Source organism: Mya arenaria, chromosome 4 (genome assembly GCF_026914265.1).
Source record: "Mya arenaria isolate MELC-2E11 chromosome 4, ASM2691426v1".
Lineage (NCBI taxonomy): Eukaryota > Metazoa > Mollusca > Bivalvia > Myida > Myidae > Mya > Mya arenaria.
Genome location: NC_069125.1, coordinates 79607214 through 79629921, shown reverse-complemented (window position 1 = coordinate 79629921; position 22708 = coordinate 79607214). Strand labels below are relative to the sequence as shown.

Below are 22708 nucleotides of genomic sequence, written 5' to 3'. Positions count from 1 at the left end.
CCTGAACTACTTCTTACTCAGTATCTGAACTAGTCCTTACTCAGTACCTGAACTACTCCTTACTCGGTACCTGAACTACTCCTTACTCAGTACCTGAACTACTCCTTACTCAGTACCTAAACTACTCCTTACTCATTACCTGAACTACTCCTTACTCAGTACCTGAACTACTTCTTACTCAGTACCTGAACTACTCCTTACTCAGTACCTGAACTACTCCTTACTCAGTACCTGAACTACTTCTTACTCATTACCTGAACTACTCCTTACTCAGTACCTGAACTACTTTTTACTCAGTACCAGAACTACTCCTTACACAATACCTGAACTACTCCTTACTCAGTACCTGAACTACTCCTTACACAATACCTGAACTACTCCTTACACAATATCTGAACTACTCCTTACTCAGTACCTGAACTACTTCTTACTCAGTACCTGAACTACTCCTTACTCAGTACCTGAACTACTCCTTACTCAGTACCTGAACTACTCCTTACTCATTACCTGAACTACTCCTTACTCAGTACCTGAACTACTTTTTACTCAGTACAAGAACTACTCCTTACTCAGTCCCTGAACTACTCCTTACTCAGTACCTGAACTACTTCTTACTCAGTACCTGAACTACTCCTTACTCAGTACCTAAACTACTCCTTACTCAGTACCTGAACTACTCCTTACTCAGTACCTGAACTACTTCTTACTCAGTACCTGAACTACTTCTTACTCAGTACCTGAACTACTCCTTACTCAGTACCTGAACTACTTCTTACTCAGTACCTGAACTACTCCTTACTCAGTAAGTGAACTACTTTTTACTCAGTACCTGAACTACTCCTTACTCAGTACCTGAATTACTCCTTACTCAGTACCTGAACTACTCCTTACTCAGTACCTGAACTACTTCTTACTCAGTACCTGAACTACTCCTTACTCAGTACCTGAACTACTCCTTACTCAGTACCTGAACTACTTCTTACTCAGTACCTGAACTACTCCTTACTCAGTACCTGAACTACTCCTTACTCAGTACCTGAACTACTCCTTACTCAGTAAGTGAACTACTTTTTACTCAGTACCTGAACTACTCCTTACTCAGTACCTGAACTACTCCTTACTCAGTACCTGAACTACTCCTTACTCAGTACCTGAACTACTCCTTACTCAGTACCTGAACTACTCCTTACTCAGTACCTGAACTACTCCTTACTCAGTAAGTGAACTACTTTTTACTCAGTACCTGAACTACTCCTTACTCAGTACCTGAACTACTCCTTACTCAGTACCTGAACTACTCCTTACTCAGTACCTGAACTACTTCTTACTCAGTACCTGAACTACTCCTTACTCAGTACCTGAACTACTTCTTACTCAGTACCTGAACTACTCCTTACTCAGTAAGTGAACTACTTTTTACTCAGTACCTGAACTACTCCTTACTCAGTACCTGAACTACTCCTTACTCAGTACCTGAACTACTCCTTACTCAGTACCTGAACTACTCCTTACTCAGTACCTGAACTACTCCTTACTCAGTACCTGAACTACTTCTTACTCAGTACCTGAACTACTCCTTACTCAGTACCTGAACTACTCCTTACTCAGTACCTGAACTACTTCTTACTCAGTACCTGAACTACTCCTTACTCAGTAAGTGAACTACTTTTTACTCAGTACCTGAACTACTCCTTACTCAGTACCTGAACTACTCCTTACTCAGTACCTGAACTACTCCTTACTCAGTACCTGAACTACTTCTTACTCAGTACCTGAACTACTCCTTACTCAGTACCTGAACTACTTCTTACTCAGTACCTGAACTACTCCTTACTCAGTAAGTGAACTACTTTTTACTCAGTACCTGAACTACTCCTTACTCAGTACCTGAACTACTCCTTACTCAGTACCTGAACTACTCCTTACTCAGTACCTGAACTACTCCTTACTCAGTACCTGAACTACTCCTTACTCAGTACCTGAACTACTTCTTACTCAGTACCTGAACTACTCCTTACTCAGTACCTGAACTACTTCTTACTCAGTACCTGAACTACTCCTTACTCAGTAAGTGAACTACTTTTTACTCAGTACCTGAACTACTCCTTACTCAGTACCTGAACTACTCCTTACTCAGTACCTGAACTACTCCTTACTCAGTACCTGAACTACTCCTTACTCAGTACCTGAACTACTCCTTACTCAGTACCTAAACTACTCCTTACTCAGTACCTGAACTACGTCTTACTCAGTACCTAAACTACTCCTTACTCAGTACCTGAACTACGTCTTACTCAGTACCTGAACTACTCCTTACTCAGTACCTGAACTACTCCTTACTCAGTACCTGAACTACTCCTTACTCAGTACCTGAACTACTTCTTACTCAGTACCCGAACTACTCCTTACTCAGTACCCGAATTACTTCTTACTCAGTACCCGAACTACTTCTTACTCAGTACCCGAACTACTCCTTACTCAGTACCTGAACTACTTCTTACTCAGTACCTGAACTACTCCTTACTCAGTACCTGAACTACTCCTAACTCAGTACCTGAACTACTTCTTACTCAGTACCTAAACTACTTCTTACTCAGTACCTGAACTACTCCTTACTCAGTACCTAAACTACTCCTTACTCAGTTCCTAAACTACTCCTTACTCAGTACCTAAACTACTTCTTACTCAGTACCTAAACTACTTCTTACTCAGTACCTGAACTACTCCTTACTCAGTACCTAAACTACTTCTTACTCAGTACCTGAACTACTCCTCACTCAGTACCTGAACTACTCCTTACTCAGTACCTGAACTACTCCTTACTCAGTACCTGAACTACTCCTTACTCAGTACCTAAACTAATTCTTACTCAGTACCTAAACTACTTCTTACTCAGTACCTGAACTACTCCTTACTCAGTACCTGAACTACTCCTTACTCAGTACCTGAACTACTCCTTACTCAGTACCTAAACTACTTCTTACTCAGTACTTTAACTATGTCTTACTCAGAACTTGAGCTACGTCTTACTCAGTACCTGAACTAATTCAAACTGAACTATTTCTAACTAAGTACCTGGACTACTTCGTTCTAAGTACCTGAACTACTTCTTGCTCAGGACATTAACTAATTCTTGAGAAGAAAAAAATCACGCCTTATACGAATATTTCAATTTATTTCTATAAATTATTATTTACATTGCAACTGATTCTTATTAATGGATCACAAGCACACAAGGCTTAGAGCCTTCGTGATGTCCATCTTGCCCGTACAGGGTCCGACCGAATGTGTTTTCCTGAATTGTGAGATCAGGGCTGGGAGGAACGGGCGAATGGGTTGTTTCGGGGGCCATTGATCCGCCAGATCATCTCGTATGGATATAAGGTAACACGCGGGCTAACTGCGTCCAGCTGACTCATCTGAAACACAGATATGTTAATGCGTGTAAATGGAAAACTTAAAAGCATATCGCAATTATAATTTATTTAACTACATGCTTTTTAATATGGATCAGGGCCAAGCCAATACGACTACCTAAATCGGTAAAAGTATACAGATTCCTTTTTAAAATCCTCACAATCAATGCGTGCAATTCTAGCCCGAGAACAAACTGTTCAATGTAAGCCTTACCTCCTCCTCCGTTAGGCTCCAGCCCTTACTTGCCGCCACATTGTCCTCCAGCTGGGCGACGGAAGTGGCGCCGATGATGACGGAAGACACCCGCGGCTTCTGCAGCAGCCAGCGCAGTGCGACCCGCGGTACAGTCTGACCTGAACGACAAAGGGCGGCACTTATGCAATACATAATTACTTATTTCAAGGGACTTACAAAGAAACTGAGTCATCACATCGTTCCGGTCAATATGCGCAAACGCTCGCTCAACCCATACAGGGCTTCCAGGCATATGCAGTAGTGCCTTATTTCATGAAACGTTGTATAACGACTATTCGCAACTTATAATATTCTATATATCGGTACCATGGTTTTTGGCGGCCGCCTCCATAACATCAATAAGCGCCCAGAAGCCCTCATCGCCGTTTAGCTTGCTCCAGGCCGGCGCCGACTGCATCGCCTTCGCCTCGTCCGTGTGAACGAACCCGATCCTGCTTCCGGTCGGGTCCGGCTTCGAGTCACGCTTAAATTTTCCCGTCAGCATCCCACTGAAATCGCATCACTCGAATTGTAATAACGTCAAGTTGTCGTCACAGTTAGTATATTAAACCCAATCGGGAAATTATAGGTATCTTTCATGGCCGCTGATGTAAGATAGGTTCACCCCAACTTGTAGAAGTTTACCGAGTTTCCGCAGAACACCCTGCGCGTTGGTTGGGGTGAACCTGTCTCTTACTCGAGCGGCAATGGTATATGCTTTTTCTCCCACACCTGTTAAACGAAAATATTAGATTTTTTACATATCGAAACTTTTTTTATTTTTGCCCGTGTGCATGAAAAGGGTTTTCAGCATGGCCATATATTTGGATCTACTTATCTGAGAAGGGATTACATAATTCTGTAGATGTCATCATCATTTTACTTAGATCTTTAGCATAAAGCTCAAAAATACTACGATATCATATGAATGGCAAGCCAGTTCCTGCTTTAAATTAAACAGTTTCGCAAACGAATTAAGCATAGTTTCGTTATGGACATTCCCCTGTTACTCGTTATGGACATTCCCCTGTTACTCGTGTCTCACCCCTACATAGTTTCGTTATGGACATTCCCCTGTTACTCGTGTCTCACCCCTTGAGTGGACTCCAGGGTAGGATGCCGATCCCCTCGTTCTCACACACCATGAACTCCTCAAACTCGGATTGGCGACACAGCAAGTTGTATTGTTGCTGGGGAAATAAAATGTGTCGTCATATGAGCTTAGGTTGTCGATTCATATTATTCGTATTGTAATACATGTAAATACCGTTACTACCAACCACCTTGACCAACACATGTTACTACCAACCACCTAGACCAACGCATGTAACTACCAACCACCTAGACCAACACATGTTACTACCAACCACCTAGACCAACACATGTTACTACCAACCACCTAGACCGACACCAACCACCTAGACCGACACATGTTACTACCAACAACTTAGACCAACACCAACCACCTAGACCGACGCATGTTACTACCAACCACCTAGACCGACACCAACCACCTAGACCAACACCAACCACCTAGACCGACACATGTTATTACCAACCACCTAGACCAACACCAACCACCTAGACCAACACCAACCACCTAGACCGACACCAATCACCTAGACCGACACATGTTACTACCAACCACCTAGACCGACACCAACCACCTAGACCGACACAAACCACCTAGACCGACACATGTTACTACCAGCCACCTAGACCGACATATGTTACTACCAACCACCTAGACCGACACCAACCACCTAGACCGACACCAACAACCTAGACCGACACCAACCACCTAGACCGACACCAATCACGTAGACCAACACATGTTACTACCAACCACCTAGACCGACACCAACCACCTAGACCGACACCAACCACCTAGACCGACACATGTTACTACCAACCACCTAGACCGACACCAACCACCTAGACCAACACATGTAACTACCAACCACCTAGACCAACACATGTAACTACCAACCACCTAGACCAACACGTGTTACTACCAACCACCTAGACCAACACATGTTACTACCAACTACATAGACCAACACGTGTTACTACCAACCACCTAAACCAACACATGTTACTACCAACCACCTAGACCAACACGTGTTACTACCAACCACCTAGACCAACACGTGTTACGACCAACACGTGTTACTACCAACCACCTAGACCAACACGTGTAACTACCAACCACCTAGACCAACACATGTTACTACCAACCATCTAGACCAACACATGTAACTACCAACCACCTAGACCAACACATGTTACTACCAACCACCTAAACCAACACATGTTACTACCAACTACCTAGACCAACACATGTTACTACCAACTACCTAAACCAACACATGTTACTACCAACCACCTAAACCAACACATGTTACTACCAACTACCTAGACCAACACATGTTACTACCAACTACCTAAACCAACACATGTTACTACCAACCACCTAAACCAACACATGTTACTACCAACCACCTAGACCAACACATGTTACTACCAACTACCTAGACCAACACATGTTACTACCAACCACCTAGACCAACACATGTTACTACCAACCACCTAGACCAACACCAACCACCTAGACCGACGCATGTTACTACCAACCACCTAGACCGACACCAACCACCTAGACCAACACCAACCACCTAGACCGACACATGTTATTACCAACCACCTAGACCAACACCAACCACCTAGACCAACACCAACCACCTAGACCGACACCAATCACCTAGACCGACACATGTTACTACCAACCACCTAGACCGACACCAACCACCTAGACCGACACAAACCACCTAGACCGACACATGTTACTACCAGCCACCTAGACCGACATATGTTACTACCAACCACCTAGACCGACACCAACCACCTAGACCGACACCAACAACCTAGACCGACACCAACCACCTAGACCGACACCAATCACGTAGACCAACACATGTTACTACCAACCACCTAGACCGACACCAACCACCTAGACCGACACCAACCACCTAGACCGACACATGTTACTACCAACCACCTAGACCGACACCAACCACCTAGACCAACACATGTAACTACCAACCACCTAGACCAACACATGTAACTACCAACCACCTAGACCAACACGTGTTACTACCAACCACCTAGACCAACACATGTTACTACCAACTACATAGACCAACACGTGTTACTAACAACCACCTAAACCAACACATGTTACTACCAACCACCTAGACCAACACGTGTTACTACCAACCACCTAGACCAACACGTGTTACGACCAACACGTGTTACTACCAACCACCTAGACCAAAACGTGTAACTACCAACCACCTAGACTAACACATGTTACTACCAACCATCTAGACCAACACATGTAACTACCAACCACCTAGACCAACACATGTTACTACCAACCACCTAAACCAACACATGTTACTACCAACTACCTAGACCAACACATGTTACTACCAACCACCTAGACCAACACATGTTACTACCAACCAACTAGACCAACACATGTTACTACCAACCACCTAGACCAACACATGTTACTACCAACCACCTAGACCAACACATGTTACTACCAACCACCTAGACCAACACATGTTACTACCAACTACCTAAACCAACACATGTTACTACCAACCACCTAGACCGACACCAACCACCTAGACCGACACATGTTACTACCAACCACCTAGACCGACACCAACCACCTAGACCAACACCAACCACCTTGACCGACACATGTTATTACCAACCACCTAGACCAACACCAACCACCTAGACCAACACCAACCACCTAGACCGACACCAATCACCTAGACCGACACATGTTACTACCAACCACCTAGACCGACACCTACCACCTAGACCGACACAAACCACCTAGACCGACACATGTTACTACCAGCCACCTAGACCGACATATGTTACTACCAACCACCTAGACCGACACCAACCACCTAGACCGACACCAACAACCTAGACCGACACCAACCACCTAGACCGACACCAATCACCTAGACCAACACATGTTACTACCAACCACCTAGACCAACACCAACCACCTAGACCGACACCAACCACCTAGACCGACACATGTTACTACCAACCACCTAGACCAACACATGTTACTACCAACCACCTAGACCGACACCAACCACCTAGACCAACACATGTAACTACCAACCACCTAGACCAACACATGTAACTACCAACCACCTAGACCAACACGTGTTACTACCAACCACCTAGACCAACACATGTAACTACCAACCACCTAGACCAACACATGTTACTACCAACTACCTAGACCAACACATGTAACTACCAACCACCTAAACCAACACATGTAACTACCAACCACCTAGACCAACACGTGTTACTACCAACCACCTAGACCAACACATGTAACTACCAACCACCTAGACCAACACATGTAACTACCAACCACCTAGACCAACACGTGTTACTACCAACCACCTAGACCAACACATGTTACTACCAACCACCTAGACCAACACATATAACTACCAACCACCTAGACCAACACATGTAACTACCAACTACCTAAACCAACACATGTTACTACCAACTACCTAAACCAACACATGTAACTACCAACTACCTAAACCAACACATGTTACTACCAACCACCTAAACCAACACATGTTACTACCAACTACCTAGACCAACACATGTTACTACCAACCACCTAGACCAACACATGTTACTACCAACCACCTAGACCGACACATGTTACTACCAACCACCTAGACCAACACATGTTACTACCAACTACCTAAACCAACACATGTTACTACCAACCACCTAGACCAACACATGTTACTACCAACTACCTAAACCAACACATGTTACTACCAACTACCTAGACCAACACATGTTACTACCAACCACCTAGACCAACACATGTAACTACCAACTACCTAGACCAACACATGTTACTACCAACCACCTAGACCAACACATGTTACTACCAACCACCTAGACCAACACGTGTTACTACCAACTACCTAGACCAACACATGTTACTACCAACCACCTAGACCAACACATGTTACTACCAACCACCTAGACCAACACATGTAACTACCAACCACCTAGACCAACACATGTTACTACCAACCACCTAGACCAACACATGTAACTACCAACTACCTAGACCAACACATGTTACTACCAACCACCTAGACCAACACATGTAACTACCAACTACCTAGACCAACACATGTAACTACCAACCACCTAGACCAACACATGTTACTACCAACCACCTAGACCAACACATGTAACTACAAACTACCTAGACCAACACATGTTACTACCAACCACCTAGACCAACACATGTTACTACCAACCACCTAGACCAACACATGTTACTACCAACTACCTAGACCAACACATGTTACTACCAACTACCTAAACCAACACATGTTACTACCAACTACCTAGACCAACACATGTTACTACCAACTACCTAGACCAACACATGTTACTACCAACCACCTAGACCAACACATGTTACTACCAACCACCTAGACCGACACATGTTACTACCAACCACCTAGACCAACACGTGTTACTACCAACCACCTAGACCAACACATGTTACTACCAACCACCTAGACCAACACATGTTACTACCAACCACCTAGACCAACACATGTTACTACCAACCACCTAGACCAACACATGTTACTACCAACCACCTAGACCAACACGTGTTACTACCAACCACCTAGACCAACACATGTAACTACCAACCACCTAAACCAACACATGTTACTACCAACTACCTAGACCAACACATGTTACTACCAACCACCTAGACCAACACGTGTTACTACCAACCACCTAGACCAACACGTGTTACTACCAACCACCTAGACCAACACGTGTTACTACCAACCACCTAGACCAACACCAACCACCTAGGCCAACACCAACCACCTAGGCCAACACCTACCACCTTGACCAACACGTGTTACTACCAACCACCTAGACCAACACGTGTTTCTACCAACCACCTAGGCCAACACCAACCACCTAGGCAAACACCAACCACCTAGGCCAACACAAACCACCTAGGCCAACACCAACCACCTAGGCAAACACCAACCACCTAGGCCAATCCATGTTACTACCAACCACATAGACCAACACATGTTACTACCAACCACCTAGACCAACACGTGTTACTACCAACCACCTAGACCAACACATGTTACTACCAACCACCTAGACCAACACATATAACTACCAACCACCTAGACCAACACATGTTACTACCAACTACCTAAACCAACACATGTAACTACCAACTACCTAAACCAACACATGTTACTACCAACCACCTAAACCAACACATGTTACTACCAACTACCTAGACCAACACATGTTACTACCAACCACCTAGACCAACACATGTTACTACCAACCACCTAGACAGACACATGTTACTACCAACCACCTAGACCAACACATGTTACTACCAACTACCTAAACCAACACATGTTACTACCAACTACCTAGACCAACACATGTTACTACCAACCACCTAGACCAACACATGTTACTACCAACCACCTAGACCGACACATGTTACTACCAACCACCTAGACCAACACATGTTACTACCAACTACCTAAACCAACACATGTTACTACCAACCACCTAGACCAACACATGTTACTACCAACTACCTAAACCAACACATGTTACTACCAACTACCTAGACCAACACATGTTACTACCAACCACCTAGACCAACACATGTAACTACCAACTACCTAGACCAACACATGTTACTACCAACCACCTAGACCAACACATGTTACTACCAACCACCTAGACCAACACGTGTTACTACCAACTACCTAGACCAACACATGTTACTACCAACCACCTAGACCAACACATGTAACTACCAACCACCTAGACCAACACATGTTACTACCAACCACCTAGACCAACACATGTAACTACCAACTACCTAGACCAACACATGTTACTACCAACCACCTAGACCAACACATGTAACTACCAACTACCTAGACCAACACATGTAACTACCAACCACCTAGACCAACACATGTTACTACCAACCACCTAGACCAACACATGTAACTACCAACTACCTAGACCAACACATGTTACTACCAACCACCTAGACCAACACATGTTACTACCAACCACCTAGACCAACACATGTTACTACCAACTACCTAGACCAACACATGTTACTACCAACTACCTAAACCAACACATGTTACTACCAACTACCTAGACCAACACATGTTACTACCAACTACCTAGACCAACACATGTTACTACCAACCACCTAGACCAACACATGTTACTACCAACCACCTAGACCGACACATGTTACTACCAACCACCTAGACCAACACGTGTTACTACCAACCACCTAGACCAACACATGTTACTACCAACCACCTAGACCAACACATGTTACTACCAACCACCTAGACCAACACATGTTACTACCAACCACCTAGACCAACACATGTTACTACCAACCACCTAGACCAACACGTGTTACTACCAACCACCTAGACCAACACATGTAACTACCAACCACCTAAACCAACACATGTTACTACCAACTACCTAGACCAACACATGTTACTACCAACCACCTAGACCAACACGTGTTACTACCAACCACCTAGACCAACACGTGTTACTACCAACCACCTAGACCAACACGTGTTACTACCAACCACCTAGACCAACACCAACCACCTAGGCCAACACCAACCACCTAGGCCAACACCTACCACCTAGACCAACACGTGTTACTACCAACCACCTAGACCAACACGTGTTTCTACCAACCACCTAGGCCAACACCAACCACCTAGGCAAACACCAACCACCTAGGCCAACACAAACCACCTAGGCCAACACCAACCACCTAGGCAAACACCAACCACCTAGGCCAATCCATGTTACTACCAACCACATAGACCAACACATGTTACTACCAACCACCTAGGCCAACACAAACCACCTAGGCAAACACCAACCACCTAGGCAAACACCAACCACCTAGGCCAATCCATGTTACTACCAACCACATAGACCAACACATGTTACTACCAACCACCTAGGCCAACACCAACCACCTAGGCAAACACCAACCACCTAGGCCAATCCATGTTACTACCAACCACATAGACCAACACATGTTACTACCATGCCCTTGACCAGAAATGAATAAACATCTGAAATGTTCTGTGCAAAACACGACAAGGATAATCTCGACGAGCACCCATGTCAAGCAGTCCGCTCACCTGCAGGGACACGCACTTGTTGAGGCCCATGGCGTCTATCCTGTCCACGATCTTCTGCAGCTGCCAGCCACACACGTTACTTGCCCCGAAGTAGCGCACCTTTCCGCACCGTATCAAGTCGTCGAACGTACGTAACGTCTCGTCCAGGTTGGTTGCATTGTCCCAGACGTGAGACTGAAGAAAGGAACCGTGGAAAGGCGTGTAATTAGTTCACTACAAGTTGTCACCCTTAGTCTCGGTGTGCTCCCGGTGCTCAACTGATGAACGGCCACAATGCAAAAGTGGAGGGGGAAGGCCAAAAAATAAAAAAAATAAAAAAAAGTTCATGTTTGACTTAGGTCTGAGGAACAGTTTTTTCAGGTGTAGAACAAACATTCTGTAACATATGTTTTGGGGAAAAGGGGTTAAGTTAGTTTTACGAAAGAAGATTTTATCAGACTTTTGTTCATAAAGCATTTGCATTTGCATCGGAAAAGTCTGTTACAAAACATTTTTGATTGGGTAGTACGTAGCATCTTTTAAATTAAGATAGATATTCGAGAAAATAATGCAATATAATTAAATTCCATTCATAGTTACAGAAATGCAGTTATCTTTCTCAAGATACCTGCAATCACTACAAAGCCGCAAGACATCAAGTAGCCCTGACTATCTTCACACAAAACATAGTTATTTTATATAAAGACATTTTCGTAAAAATGTAAATACTTTTTTATTGAAATCGGATAAAATGTGATTTAAAACTTGCTCAACTCCGTATTACAGCTATACATGTTGCAACGGATATATATATATATATATGTATATATGTATATATTATGCTTGCAAAATATTGAAACTCAAAACTAAATATAAAATTATTTTTATAAACATTTATGTTTTGGTCCTTCAAACTAATTTTTGCACTGTGGAAGGACCTTAACCAAAACAAGAGCCATAATTATTACAATGTATGTACAAACAATTCAGAATGTGGCATGTATACGGTAGTCCACGGATCAACAAATATGTACATGTACCTGGAAACGATCATTCGAGTGAGATCGATTTATACATCGTCGGCAACCACGGTACTTTCTTCTGTTACACTTCATACACAGCGAAGCAAAGCGTAGTGTGTGACGGGGGGTATCCGACGATGCGATTTATATCGCCGGTAATTCATCTGCTTACTCAAGACTTATTCAACACCAAAGGTAACCCATGACCTTACAAACAACAAGTTAACCAGATAACAGACGGACGCAAGTAATTAACTATAAAAATAATCATATTCTGACCTGGTACAGATCGATGTACGGGGTCTGGAGGCGTGCCAGGCTCTCCTCACAGCTTTCCACGATATGCCTTCTGCTCAGCCCCACGGCGTTCACATTGTCCTTGTCCATCGTCCCCCGGACCTTCGTCGCTAATACGAACAGCTTCCGCTCGTGTCTTTATATTGAGAAGAAAAAACTATGATTTAACGACTTTCCAAGAAAAAAAAGTCAACGACGTTCAACGACATACAATGAAGACCATTTCAGCCAGAATCCACAGAGAACATACTTAGCGAGCCATTTGCCGACGATAGTTTCCGAGAGGCCCAAGCCGTACACGTTGGCGGTGTCGAGGAAGTTTCCGCCCATCTCGGCGAACCGGTCCATGATCTTAAATGACAACTCCTCGTCAGCCTGGGTCGGGGACACGCCCTGTAATAAAGGTAGAGTGGATCAGCCTGGGTCGAGGGCACGCTCTGTAATACAGGTAGAGTGGATCATCTGTGAATACATTCGATGCTCATTATAGTAGCCATTAAATAATAAAGAAAATATTCCACCTAACCTCTGCTAAGCTACCAGTGATCAGGAGTACGATCGGAAAATATATGTATTTATTATTTAATAGACAGATATATATCAAATCCTACCGTTTAAACTATTATTTGGGGGCAAACATTTGGTATTTTGTTAAAAATAAAATCAGTCGTAATAGTTATCAAACCGGTTACCTTTTCCGACCCTAACATTCTGAATATGTGTTTTCATTGCATGGTTGCTGTTTTTCCTGCCGGTTGGGAAGTTAATGATTCCAGATCGTGAAACACCACGAAAAAATCTCATTTTCTCAAGGTTTGGGCGATTAAGAAGTATCCGAGGACACAACATTGTTTGAGACTGGCCGTAGACATGTATCTTTATGCGGAGGACAATTTAAGGAAACTGAAGGCTTTGTTTCTCGAACTCAGTTTAAAATCGGGTTTACCGATACAGAAGGGTGGTCCACTTGTTTCCCGACCGGGTAATCACCTCTGTCTCATCAGTCGCGACATTTATATGCACCAGTGCTGTTGCAGATGGTCAGAACTTTCCACGGGCCCTCCACAGTCGCGACATTTATATGCACCAGTGCTGTTGCAGATGGTCAGAACTTCCCACGGGCCCTCAACAGTCGCGACATATACTAGTATATGCACCAGTGCTGTTGCAGATGGTCAGAACTTTCCACGGGCCCTCCACAGTCGCGACATTTACTAGTATATGCACCAGTGCTGTTGCAGATGGTCAGAACTTTCCACGGGCCCTCCACAGTCGCGACATTTATATGCACCAGTGCTGTTGCAGATGGTCAGAACTTTCCACGGGCCTTCCACAGTCGCGACATTTACTAGTATATGCACCAGTGCTGTTGCAGATGGTCAGAACTTTCCACGGGCCCTCCACAGTCGCGACATTTATATGCACCAGTGCTGCTGCAGATGGTCAGATCTTTCCACGGGCCCTCCACAGTCGCGACATTTACTAGTATATGCACCAGTGCTGTTGCAGATGGTCAGAACTTTCCACGGGTCCTCAACAGTCGCGACATTTACTAGTATATGCACCAGTGCTGTTGCAGATGGTCAGAACTTTCCACGGGCCCTCCACAGTCGCGACATTTACTAGTATATGCACCAGTGCTGTTGCAGATGGTCAGAACTTCCCACGGGCCCTCAACAGACGCGACATTTACTAGTATATGCACCAGTGCTGTTGCAGATGGTCAGAACTTTCCACGGGCCCTCCACAGTCGCGACATTTACTAGTATATGCACCAGTGCTGTTGCAAATGGTCAGAACTTTCCACGGGCCCTCCACAGTCGCGACATTTATATGCACCAGTGCTGCTGCAGATGGTCAGATCTTTCCACGGGCCCTCCACAGTCGCGACATTTACTAGTATATGCACCAGTGCTGTTGCAGATGGTCAGAACTTTCCACGGGTCCTCAACAGTCGCGACATTTACTAGTATATGCACCAGTGCTGTTGCAGATGGTCAGAACTTTCCACGGGTCCTCCACAGTCGCGACATATACTAGTATATGCACCAGTGCTGTTGCAGATGGTCAGAACTTTCCACGGGCCCTCCACAGTCGCTACATTTACTAGTATATGCACCAGTGCTGTTGCAGATGGTCAGAACTTTCCACGGGCCCTCAACAGTCGCGACATTTATATGCACCAGTGCTGTTGCAGATGGTCAGAACTTTCCACGGGCCCTCCACAGTCGCGGCATTTACTAGTATATGCACCAGTGCTGTTGCAGATGGTCAGAACTTTCCACGGGCCCTCCACAGTCGCGACATTTACTAGTATATGCACCAGAGCTGCTGCAGATGGTCAGAACTTTCCACGGGCCCTCCACAGTCGCGGCATTTACTAGTATATGCACCAGTGCTGCTGCAGATGGTCAGAACTTTCCACGGGCCCTCAACAGTCGCGACATTTATATGCACCAGTGCTGTTGCAGATGGTCAGAACTTTCCACGGGCCCTCCACAGTCGCGACATTTACTAGTATATGCACCAGTGCTGCTGCAGATGGTCAGAACTTTCCACGGGCCCTCAACAGTCGCGACATTTATATGCACCAGTGCTGTTGCAGATGGTCAGAACTTTCCACGGGCCCTCCACAGTCGCGACATTTACTAGTATATGCACCAGTGCTGTTGCAGATGGTCAGAACTTTCCACGGGCCCTCCACAGTCGCGACATTTACTAGTATATGCACCAGTGCTGCTGCAGATGGTCAGAACTTTCCACGGGCCCTCAACAGTCGCGACATTTATATGCACCAGTGCTGTTGCAGATGGTCAGAACTTTCCACGGGCCCTCAACAGTCGCGACATTTATATGCACCAGTGCTGCTGCAGATGGTCAGAACTTTCCACGGGCCCTCCACAGTCGCGGCATTTACTAGTATATGCACCAGTGCTGTTGCAGATGGTCAGAACTTTCCACGGGTCCTCAACAGTCGCGACATTTACTAGTATATGCACCAGTGCTGTTGCAGATGGTCAGAACTTTCCACGGGCCCTCCACAGTCGCGACATTTACTAGTATATGCACCAGTGCTGCTGCAGATGGTCAGAACTTTCCACGAGCCCTCCACAGTCGCGACATTTACATGCACCAGTGCTGTTGCAGATGGTCAGAACTTCCCACGTGTCCTACACTGTGACGGGCCCCGGCGGGTGATCGGAAATATTTGTGTACTAGCAATAAGTAGGTGGCTTGAGAAATTCGTCATACATATACTTTTGTATAACGATACTCCAGACGTCTCCACCCCCACCCCTAGCGGCATAACATAAGATGGAACAGAAGTACTGAACCTATGTGTAAGCAAAGCTAACGACCTTGGTGTACTTACGGTTCCTGTTGCAGTCTTGCCAAAGGTCATCGTGCCAAGACACAGGTTCGAGACCCGCACCCCCGAATTACCGAGGTAATTATATTCCAACCGGGCCTCTGTCATCATGTAATCCGAGTTTGAGAAATGTAAGTGAACAGACTAAAGTGACAAACGGGTAATGACACCACCACTGTTATCTATGTCACCACTGATAACGTCCTGCACTACCTTACAATTATTAAAGAAACTGGATCTATTTTATGTGTTCGTTTACTAGTGTACTATATAAACATGACTTTCATGTGAATGCAAGTCATTATATTCGCTTGATAAATCGGAAAAATTTCCGCTTGCACATGTACACAGAGTAGTTCATTTTTATGTATAAGTGTACTTTAAAATTACATGCTCCTGTAGTTAAATATAAATATTGTTGGGCCTTCAGTGGGGGAAAGGTCAAAAATTAAGACGTTCGATTTTTTGTAATTATTTAGTTTTGACTTATAATTCTTCAAAAGAGTAAAACATACACCCTTTTCAACATAATTTGGTGTAATACGGAGTTGTGCCAATTTTACGGGGAAAAAATCAGACAATTGCTGAAACCCGTTTGGATTTTTTCCGGAAATAATGGTCTTCTGGTGATGATATTAATATGTTTTGGGGTCAAAATGTTCCAGACTTCATTCAACAAAGTATCGTGGCCTTATGATGATATCTTTTAATTACTTCCTGATTACGAAAATGCAAATATCTTTTTAAGATTGAAGCAATCACCACAAAGCAACAAGGTATTTTGACTGGATAGTATCAAACATTTCTTACTTTAAGGCCAATTCAGGCACTCTTGCCGTTAACTTCCGGCACTAGTAAGTTAATTTGACCTTGGAGGAAATGCGCTACCGGTAAGGGGCTCGAACCAAAGACCACCGGAACACTTAACCGCCCCCCCCCCCACAAAAACACTTCACTGTTCCTCAATAATATTTTTAGGAACGCTTGCCTTTTAGTCTTCGGACGCTGGTACAATAAACCTTGGAGGAAAAGCTTTCCATGTGTTGGACTTTCTCCCACGACCGCCGGATCACCAGCACGCTTGCCTTTGTCTTCTGACACTGGTAAAATAAACCTGGGAGGAAAAGCTTGCCCGGTGTTGGACTCTCTCCCACGACCACCGGAACACCAGCACGCTTGCCTTTGTCTTCTGACACTGGTAAAATAAACCTGGGAGGAAAAGCTTGCCGGGTGTTGGACTTTCTCCCACGACCGCCGGAACTCCAGCACGCTTGCCTTTGTCTTCTGACACTGGTAAAGTAAACTTGGGATGAAAAGCTTTCCCGGTGTTGGACTCTCTCCCACGACCGCCGGAACTCCAGCACGCTTGCCTTTGTCTTCTGACACTGGTAAAGTAAATTTGGGAGGAAAAGCTTTCCCGGTGTTGGACTCTCTCCCACGACCGTTGAACAATTTTGAAAGAGCACTTGAGGGTGAGTCTTTGCCATTCTTGATTATGTTGTTGCTTATGTTGTTAATCTTTAATAAATGTAAATGTAAGCTAGTTGTGTCCGTCGTTAAGATCTGGCTCAAACATATCCTGGTATTGATCCCAAAATTGTTCAGATGATTCTTGTTCATTAAACATTAGTAACCACAGAGCTAAAACTAGAGAAAAACTTTCAAAAAATATTCTTCTCTCCAACCGAGCTAAGATATATGGTACAAAGCCTTGTCTAACACTAAATTTGTTTTAATGAGGAACCTGGGGTCAAAGCTGGCCCCGCCATCTGGACCACCTGTTTAGGAAAAACATTCAACATCTACTCATGCAAATAAAGCATTGTAAAGTAGCTCTCTACCAAATTTGTAATAGTGATACTGGGGTGAAAACTTGCACCGCCTAAGGGCAACCAATTCTATATTTAGAAACACATATGAACATTTTCTTAGGTTAAAGCTAAGATATTTGATATACTTCATCGTCTATTGGTCCTCTAATTAGTATGTTCAAGTGATGACCATGTGATTAAAACTGATCCGCCATTCGGGGTCATTTGTTTTCTAAACAGACTTACAAAACACTCGGAAGATCTTCCACTTCTAGTGATGTACAGTGGCTAGAGTTAACATATTTGGTATATAACATTGTCAAATGGTTCTCTACAAAGTGTGTTCAAATGGTGGTACTGGGTTCAACATAGGCCCCGCCCTAGGGTTTACTTGTTTTATATAAACTCAGCTGTGCGGTATAGGGTCAGCATGTTGTCCTGACTACCCCGGAAGAACTGCAGCAGCAGTAATAAGACCACATGTTGTCCTGACAACCCCGGAAGGACTGCAGCAGCAGTAATAAGACCACATGTTGTCCTGACAACCCCGGAAGGACTGCAGCAGCAGTAATAAGACCACATGCTGTCCTGACAACTCCGGAAGGACTGCAGCAGCAGTAATAAGACCACATGATGTCCTGACAACCCCGGAAGGACTGCAACAACAGTAATAAGACCACATGTTGTCCTGACTACCCCGGAAGGACTGCAGTAACAGTAATAAGACCACACGTTGTCCTGGCTACCCCGGAAGGACTGTAGCAACAGTAATAAGACCACATGTTGTCCTTACAACCCCGGAAGGACTGAAGCAACAGTAACAAAACCACACGTTGTCCTTACAACCCCGGAAGGACTGAAGCAACAGTAACAAAACCACACGTTGTCCTTACAACCCCGGAAGGACTGAAGCAACAGTAACAAAACCACACGTTGTCTTTACAACCCCGGAAGGACTGAAGCAACAGTAACAAAACCACACGTTGTCCTTACAACCCCGGAAGGACTGAAGCAACAGTAACAAAACCACACGTTGTCCTGACAACCCCGGAAGGACTGAAGCAACAGTAACAAAACCACACGTTGTCCTTACAACCCCGGAAGGACTGAAGCAACAGTAACAAAACCACACGTTGTCCTTACAACCCCGGAAGGACTGAAGCAACAGTAACAAAACCACACGTTGTCCTGACTACCCCGGAAGGACTGAAGCAACAGTAACAAAACCACACGTTGTCCTGACTACCCCGGAAGGACTGAAGCAACAGTAACAAAACCACATGTTGTCCTGACTACCCCGGAAGGACTGAAGCAACAGTAACAAAACCACACGTTGTCCTGACTACCCCGGAAGGACTGAAGCAACAGTAACAAAACCACATGTTGTCCTGACTACCCCGGAAGGACTGAAGCAACAGTAACAAAACCACACGTTGTCCTGACAACCCCGGAAGGACTGAAGCAACAGTAACAAAACCACACGTTGTCCTGACTACCCCGGAAGGATTGCTCAGCCTGTCGAAGATGGCCTGGTCACTGCTCACATCAACGATTAGCTATGAATGGCTTTCTTTTATTATCGGGACCCCTTGGTTTATCCACCAAAATAGAAAATATGAACGCTTTCGTCGGTGAATCACCTTCGCTTCAACAACACTTCGGCAAGGGGATTACCTGGCATATCACTTAAATATTCCGTTCCTTCTTTCTTAACAGATATCATCGCTTTAGCGATTAAAGTCAGAGGGTAATTTGATGGTGCCCTCTCCATCTCTTTCACATAGAGCTCGTCCCTTCCGCTTACGATGGACATAGACATTTCCTGCTGTTATCGTAGTGCTTTTATCTGGAAAGTGGAGAGCTGTCGCTGTTGTCATATCTTAGAGTCCTCTCGTCACTTTTGTCTTCCTAGATCTATTATTAGAATATGAATTTCAAAACAGAAATTGATCAAAGGGTATTGGACGATAGGTGCATTTGTCTGCAATATAAATCCGAAAAGGACATCACACAAACTAATTTTTACTCGTGTCACTATTCACTCAAGAGCAATATAATGGTAATACCTATTGTAATATTTTGCAAAGTGAATTGTTATTGTTTCTTACCTTTTTAGTATTTTATTTTCTTTTCTTTCGTGTGTTTAAATAAATGAGTGCGATATTCGATATGTAGTATCATGATCTTGATTAATAAGAATGGTATTTTCCAGATTCACGAGTGCGTACTGCTGTTGGTGTTGGTGCACGTGTGCGCTACTCTGCGATCACCAGCCCTTGGCGGGGGCGCGTCTTCACCCCAGCGTGCACAGAACAGAAAAGATGTATTAGACCGATCCAATAAAAGTGAGGAAATGAACGATCGCGAGCTTACCAAACATCTTGCAATGAAAACTCGTCCAGTGCTTTTTGGACAACAGCTACTCGCCAAAGAAACAGCCAAACTCATCGACACACGTAATGGTGTTATGCTGCACAACAAAAGTTTAAAATCTCTACGAAATTTGAAAGAGTATCATCGCCATGTGACGTCAGACCGTTTGAGCACTACACGTGGTAGGAGGGACACAAACAGTAAGCAGGACTCTATAGTGCTAACAGTCAGCGGTAATGCTTTACCGACATTAGAACAAGTTGCAAGTATGAACGGAACGGCCGACTTGCCTAAGATTATCCACGTGAGTAAGCGCCACGCCGAGTGCCCGGGGTTACGGCGGCGGGCATTGTGCCCCTGGGTATACGAGACGCGCGTCAACCCCACCTTCCAGCCGCCCCGTGTGCGGGTTGCCGTCTGTAACAGCGGCACCACCCAGCTCGGTGAGCTGTTGGTGGTCTGTGAGCAGATCTACTCAGAAATAACTCTTAAACGCCGGTTCTGCCAGGATGAGCCCGACCAGTGCTATGAAAAAGTAAGACTTCCTGTTGGTTGTGTGGCCGCCGTCCCGTGCGTGTTACAGTCAGCGGGCCTCACGCAGACGTACTCTTAGTGGTGTCATTAGAACTATGACAGTATCAATTTCAGGACATTTTTTGATTGATGATACCGAACTAGAAATCTCATATTTACTGCCAAAATTGTTTCGGGTAATTAAGTACTTGTGGTCTTTCGAACTGTTACTTGAATCTCTCAAAAATATTTGTTAATGGATGTAATTGTATATTGGGATTTTGAAAATACAATGTTAATGCAATATTCCGATTGTTCTTTTTTTTTTTTTTTTAAACTCCATATATATCGAGGGCGTGGTCTTCGGAAAACGTTGCATGGCTACATTCAGAGATCTTGAGACAATTTACTATTTGTTCAATGTTAGTAGATATATTTAATTAAACAAGAGCGCAGCCTTTTACTTGGCATGATATATTAATTCATTTTTTATATGAATTTACAAAGTATAAAGGATGCAAAACTTCGTTAGAGAAAACGTTGCGGAAGTCATGATGATATTAGCTTCCAAGGTTGTTTAATCTAATTCAAAGGTCAGCACCACTTAATAGAACTTTCCATTATGCTTTTTTTTGCATTATGCTGAAATATCCTGTTTTTTCCGTGTTTTCAACTTTATTTCACAGATTTTTTCTATTATCACTTCACATACATCGTGGCTCCCGTGTTGCCTTATTTGGCATAATTATTTTGTTTATTTTCGGGGTGATATTAAATCTATTAAACTCGTGATCATAAAAATAGTTTTTTCATCAGTGTCTGACCCATTCGTAAAATTATTGCTCTAAATTTAGATCTTACACCAAAATAAAGCACAAATTGTGTAGATTACGTTTGAATAAAGAACCCCTTTATATTCGTCGTACATGTCAAACAATGTATAAATACAGGAACCTGCAGGGAATATTACTGTGGTCGTATAATTAACTGCGACTAAGTCTCTATCCCAACTTAGTTTCACATTTGACTAAGTTCATTGTTTGACTGGTTCATCTAAATTCCTTGTTCAACTAAGTTCCAGGTTCAAATTAGTTCCAGGTTCAACTAAGTCCCTGGTTCAGTTAAGACTCTGGTTCGACTATGTTCCTGGTTCAACTAAGTTCCCGGTTTAAATAAGTTCCTTGTTCCATGTCCAGCAATGACTTGCTGCTACAGTTGAACATGGTGAGCATGAACATAGCAACAGTTCATTTGAAAAATACAACTTAATTCAATAGCCTGGTACCAACAAGAACGTGTTTATGGACAGACGAACACATGCACATTAAC

The 22708-nt window shown here is 44.1% G+C and overlaps 2 protein-coding genes across 4 annotated transcripts; one reads left to right on the top strand and one right to left on the bottom strand.

The window, feature by feature from the left end:
• Positions 1-3155: 3155 nt before the first annotated feature.
• Positions 3156-17042, bottom strand: LOC128230003 (uncharacterized oxidoreductase YrpG-like). The gene is made up of 8 exons (XM_052941973.1): positions 16686-17042; positions 13563-13705; positions 13295-13448; positions 12015-12188; positions 4744-4841; positions 3979-4160; positions 3631-3770; positions 3156-3419 (listed from the first exon to the last, which is right to left on the bottom strand). The coding sequence occupies exons 1-8, from the start codon at positions 16791-16793 to the stop codon at positions 3309-3311; spliced, it is 1110 nt and encodes a 369-aa protein (XP_052797933.1). The 5' UTR covers positions 16794-17042; the 3' UTR covers positions 3156-3308.
• Positions 16659-21684, top strand: LOC128230004 (uncharacterized). 3 transcript variants are annotated; one of them, XM_052941975.1, is made up of 3 exons: positions 16671-16760; positions 17678-18154; positions 20706-21684. In XM_052941975.1, the coding sequence occupies exon 3, from the start codon at positions 20847-20849 to the stop codon at positions 21477-21479; it is 633 nt and encodes a 210-aa protein (XP_052797935.1). In that variant the 5' UTR covers positions 16671-16760; positions 17678-18154; positions 20706-20846; the 3' UTR covers positions 21480-21684. The 3 variants fall into 3 exon arrangements, with proteins under 3 accessions (XP_052797936.1, XP_052797935.1, XP_052797934.1); XM_052941974.1 differs by having other exon boundaries at positions 16677-16760; positions 17661-18154; XM_052941976.1 differs by lacking the exon at positions 17678-18154 and having other exon boundaries at positions 16659-16760.
• The last annotated feature ends 1024 nt before the right edge of the window (positions 21685-22708 follow it).

Excerpts from the sequence above, each read along its gene's own strand:
- LOC128230003 (XM_052941973.1), bottom strand. The coding sequence starts at position 16,793 with ATGATGACAGAGGCCCGGTTGGAATATAATTACCTCGGTAATTCGGGG. Across the intron at positions 13,449-13,562 it reads GTCGGCAAATGGCTCGCTAA|ACACGAGCGGAAGCTGTTCG; the intron begins GTATGTTCTCTG and ends CTCAATATAAAG. Across the intron at positions 3,420-3,630 it reads GGAGCCTAACGGAGGAGGAG|ATGAGTCAGCTGGACGCAGT; the intron begins GTAAGGCTTACA and ends TCTGTGTTTCAG.
- LOC128230004 (XM_052941976.1), top strand. The coding sequence starts at position 20,847 with ATGAACGATCGCGAGCTTACCAAACATCTTGCAATGAAAACTCGTCCA.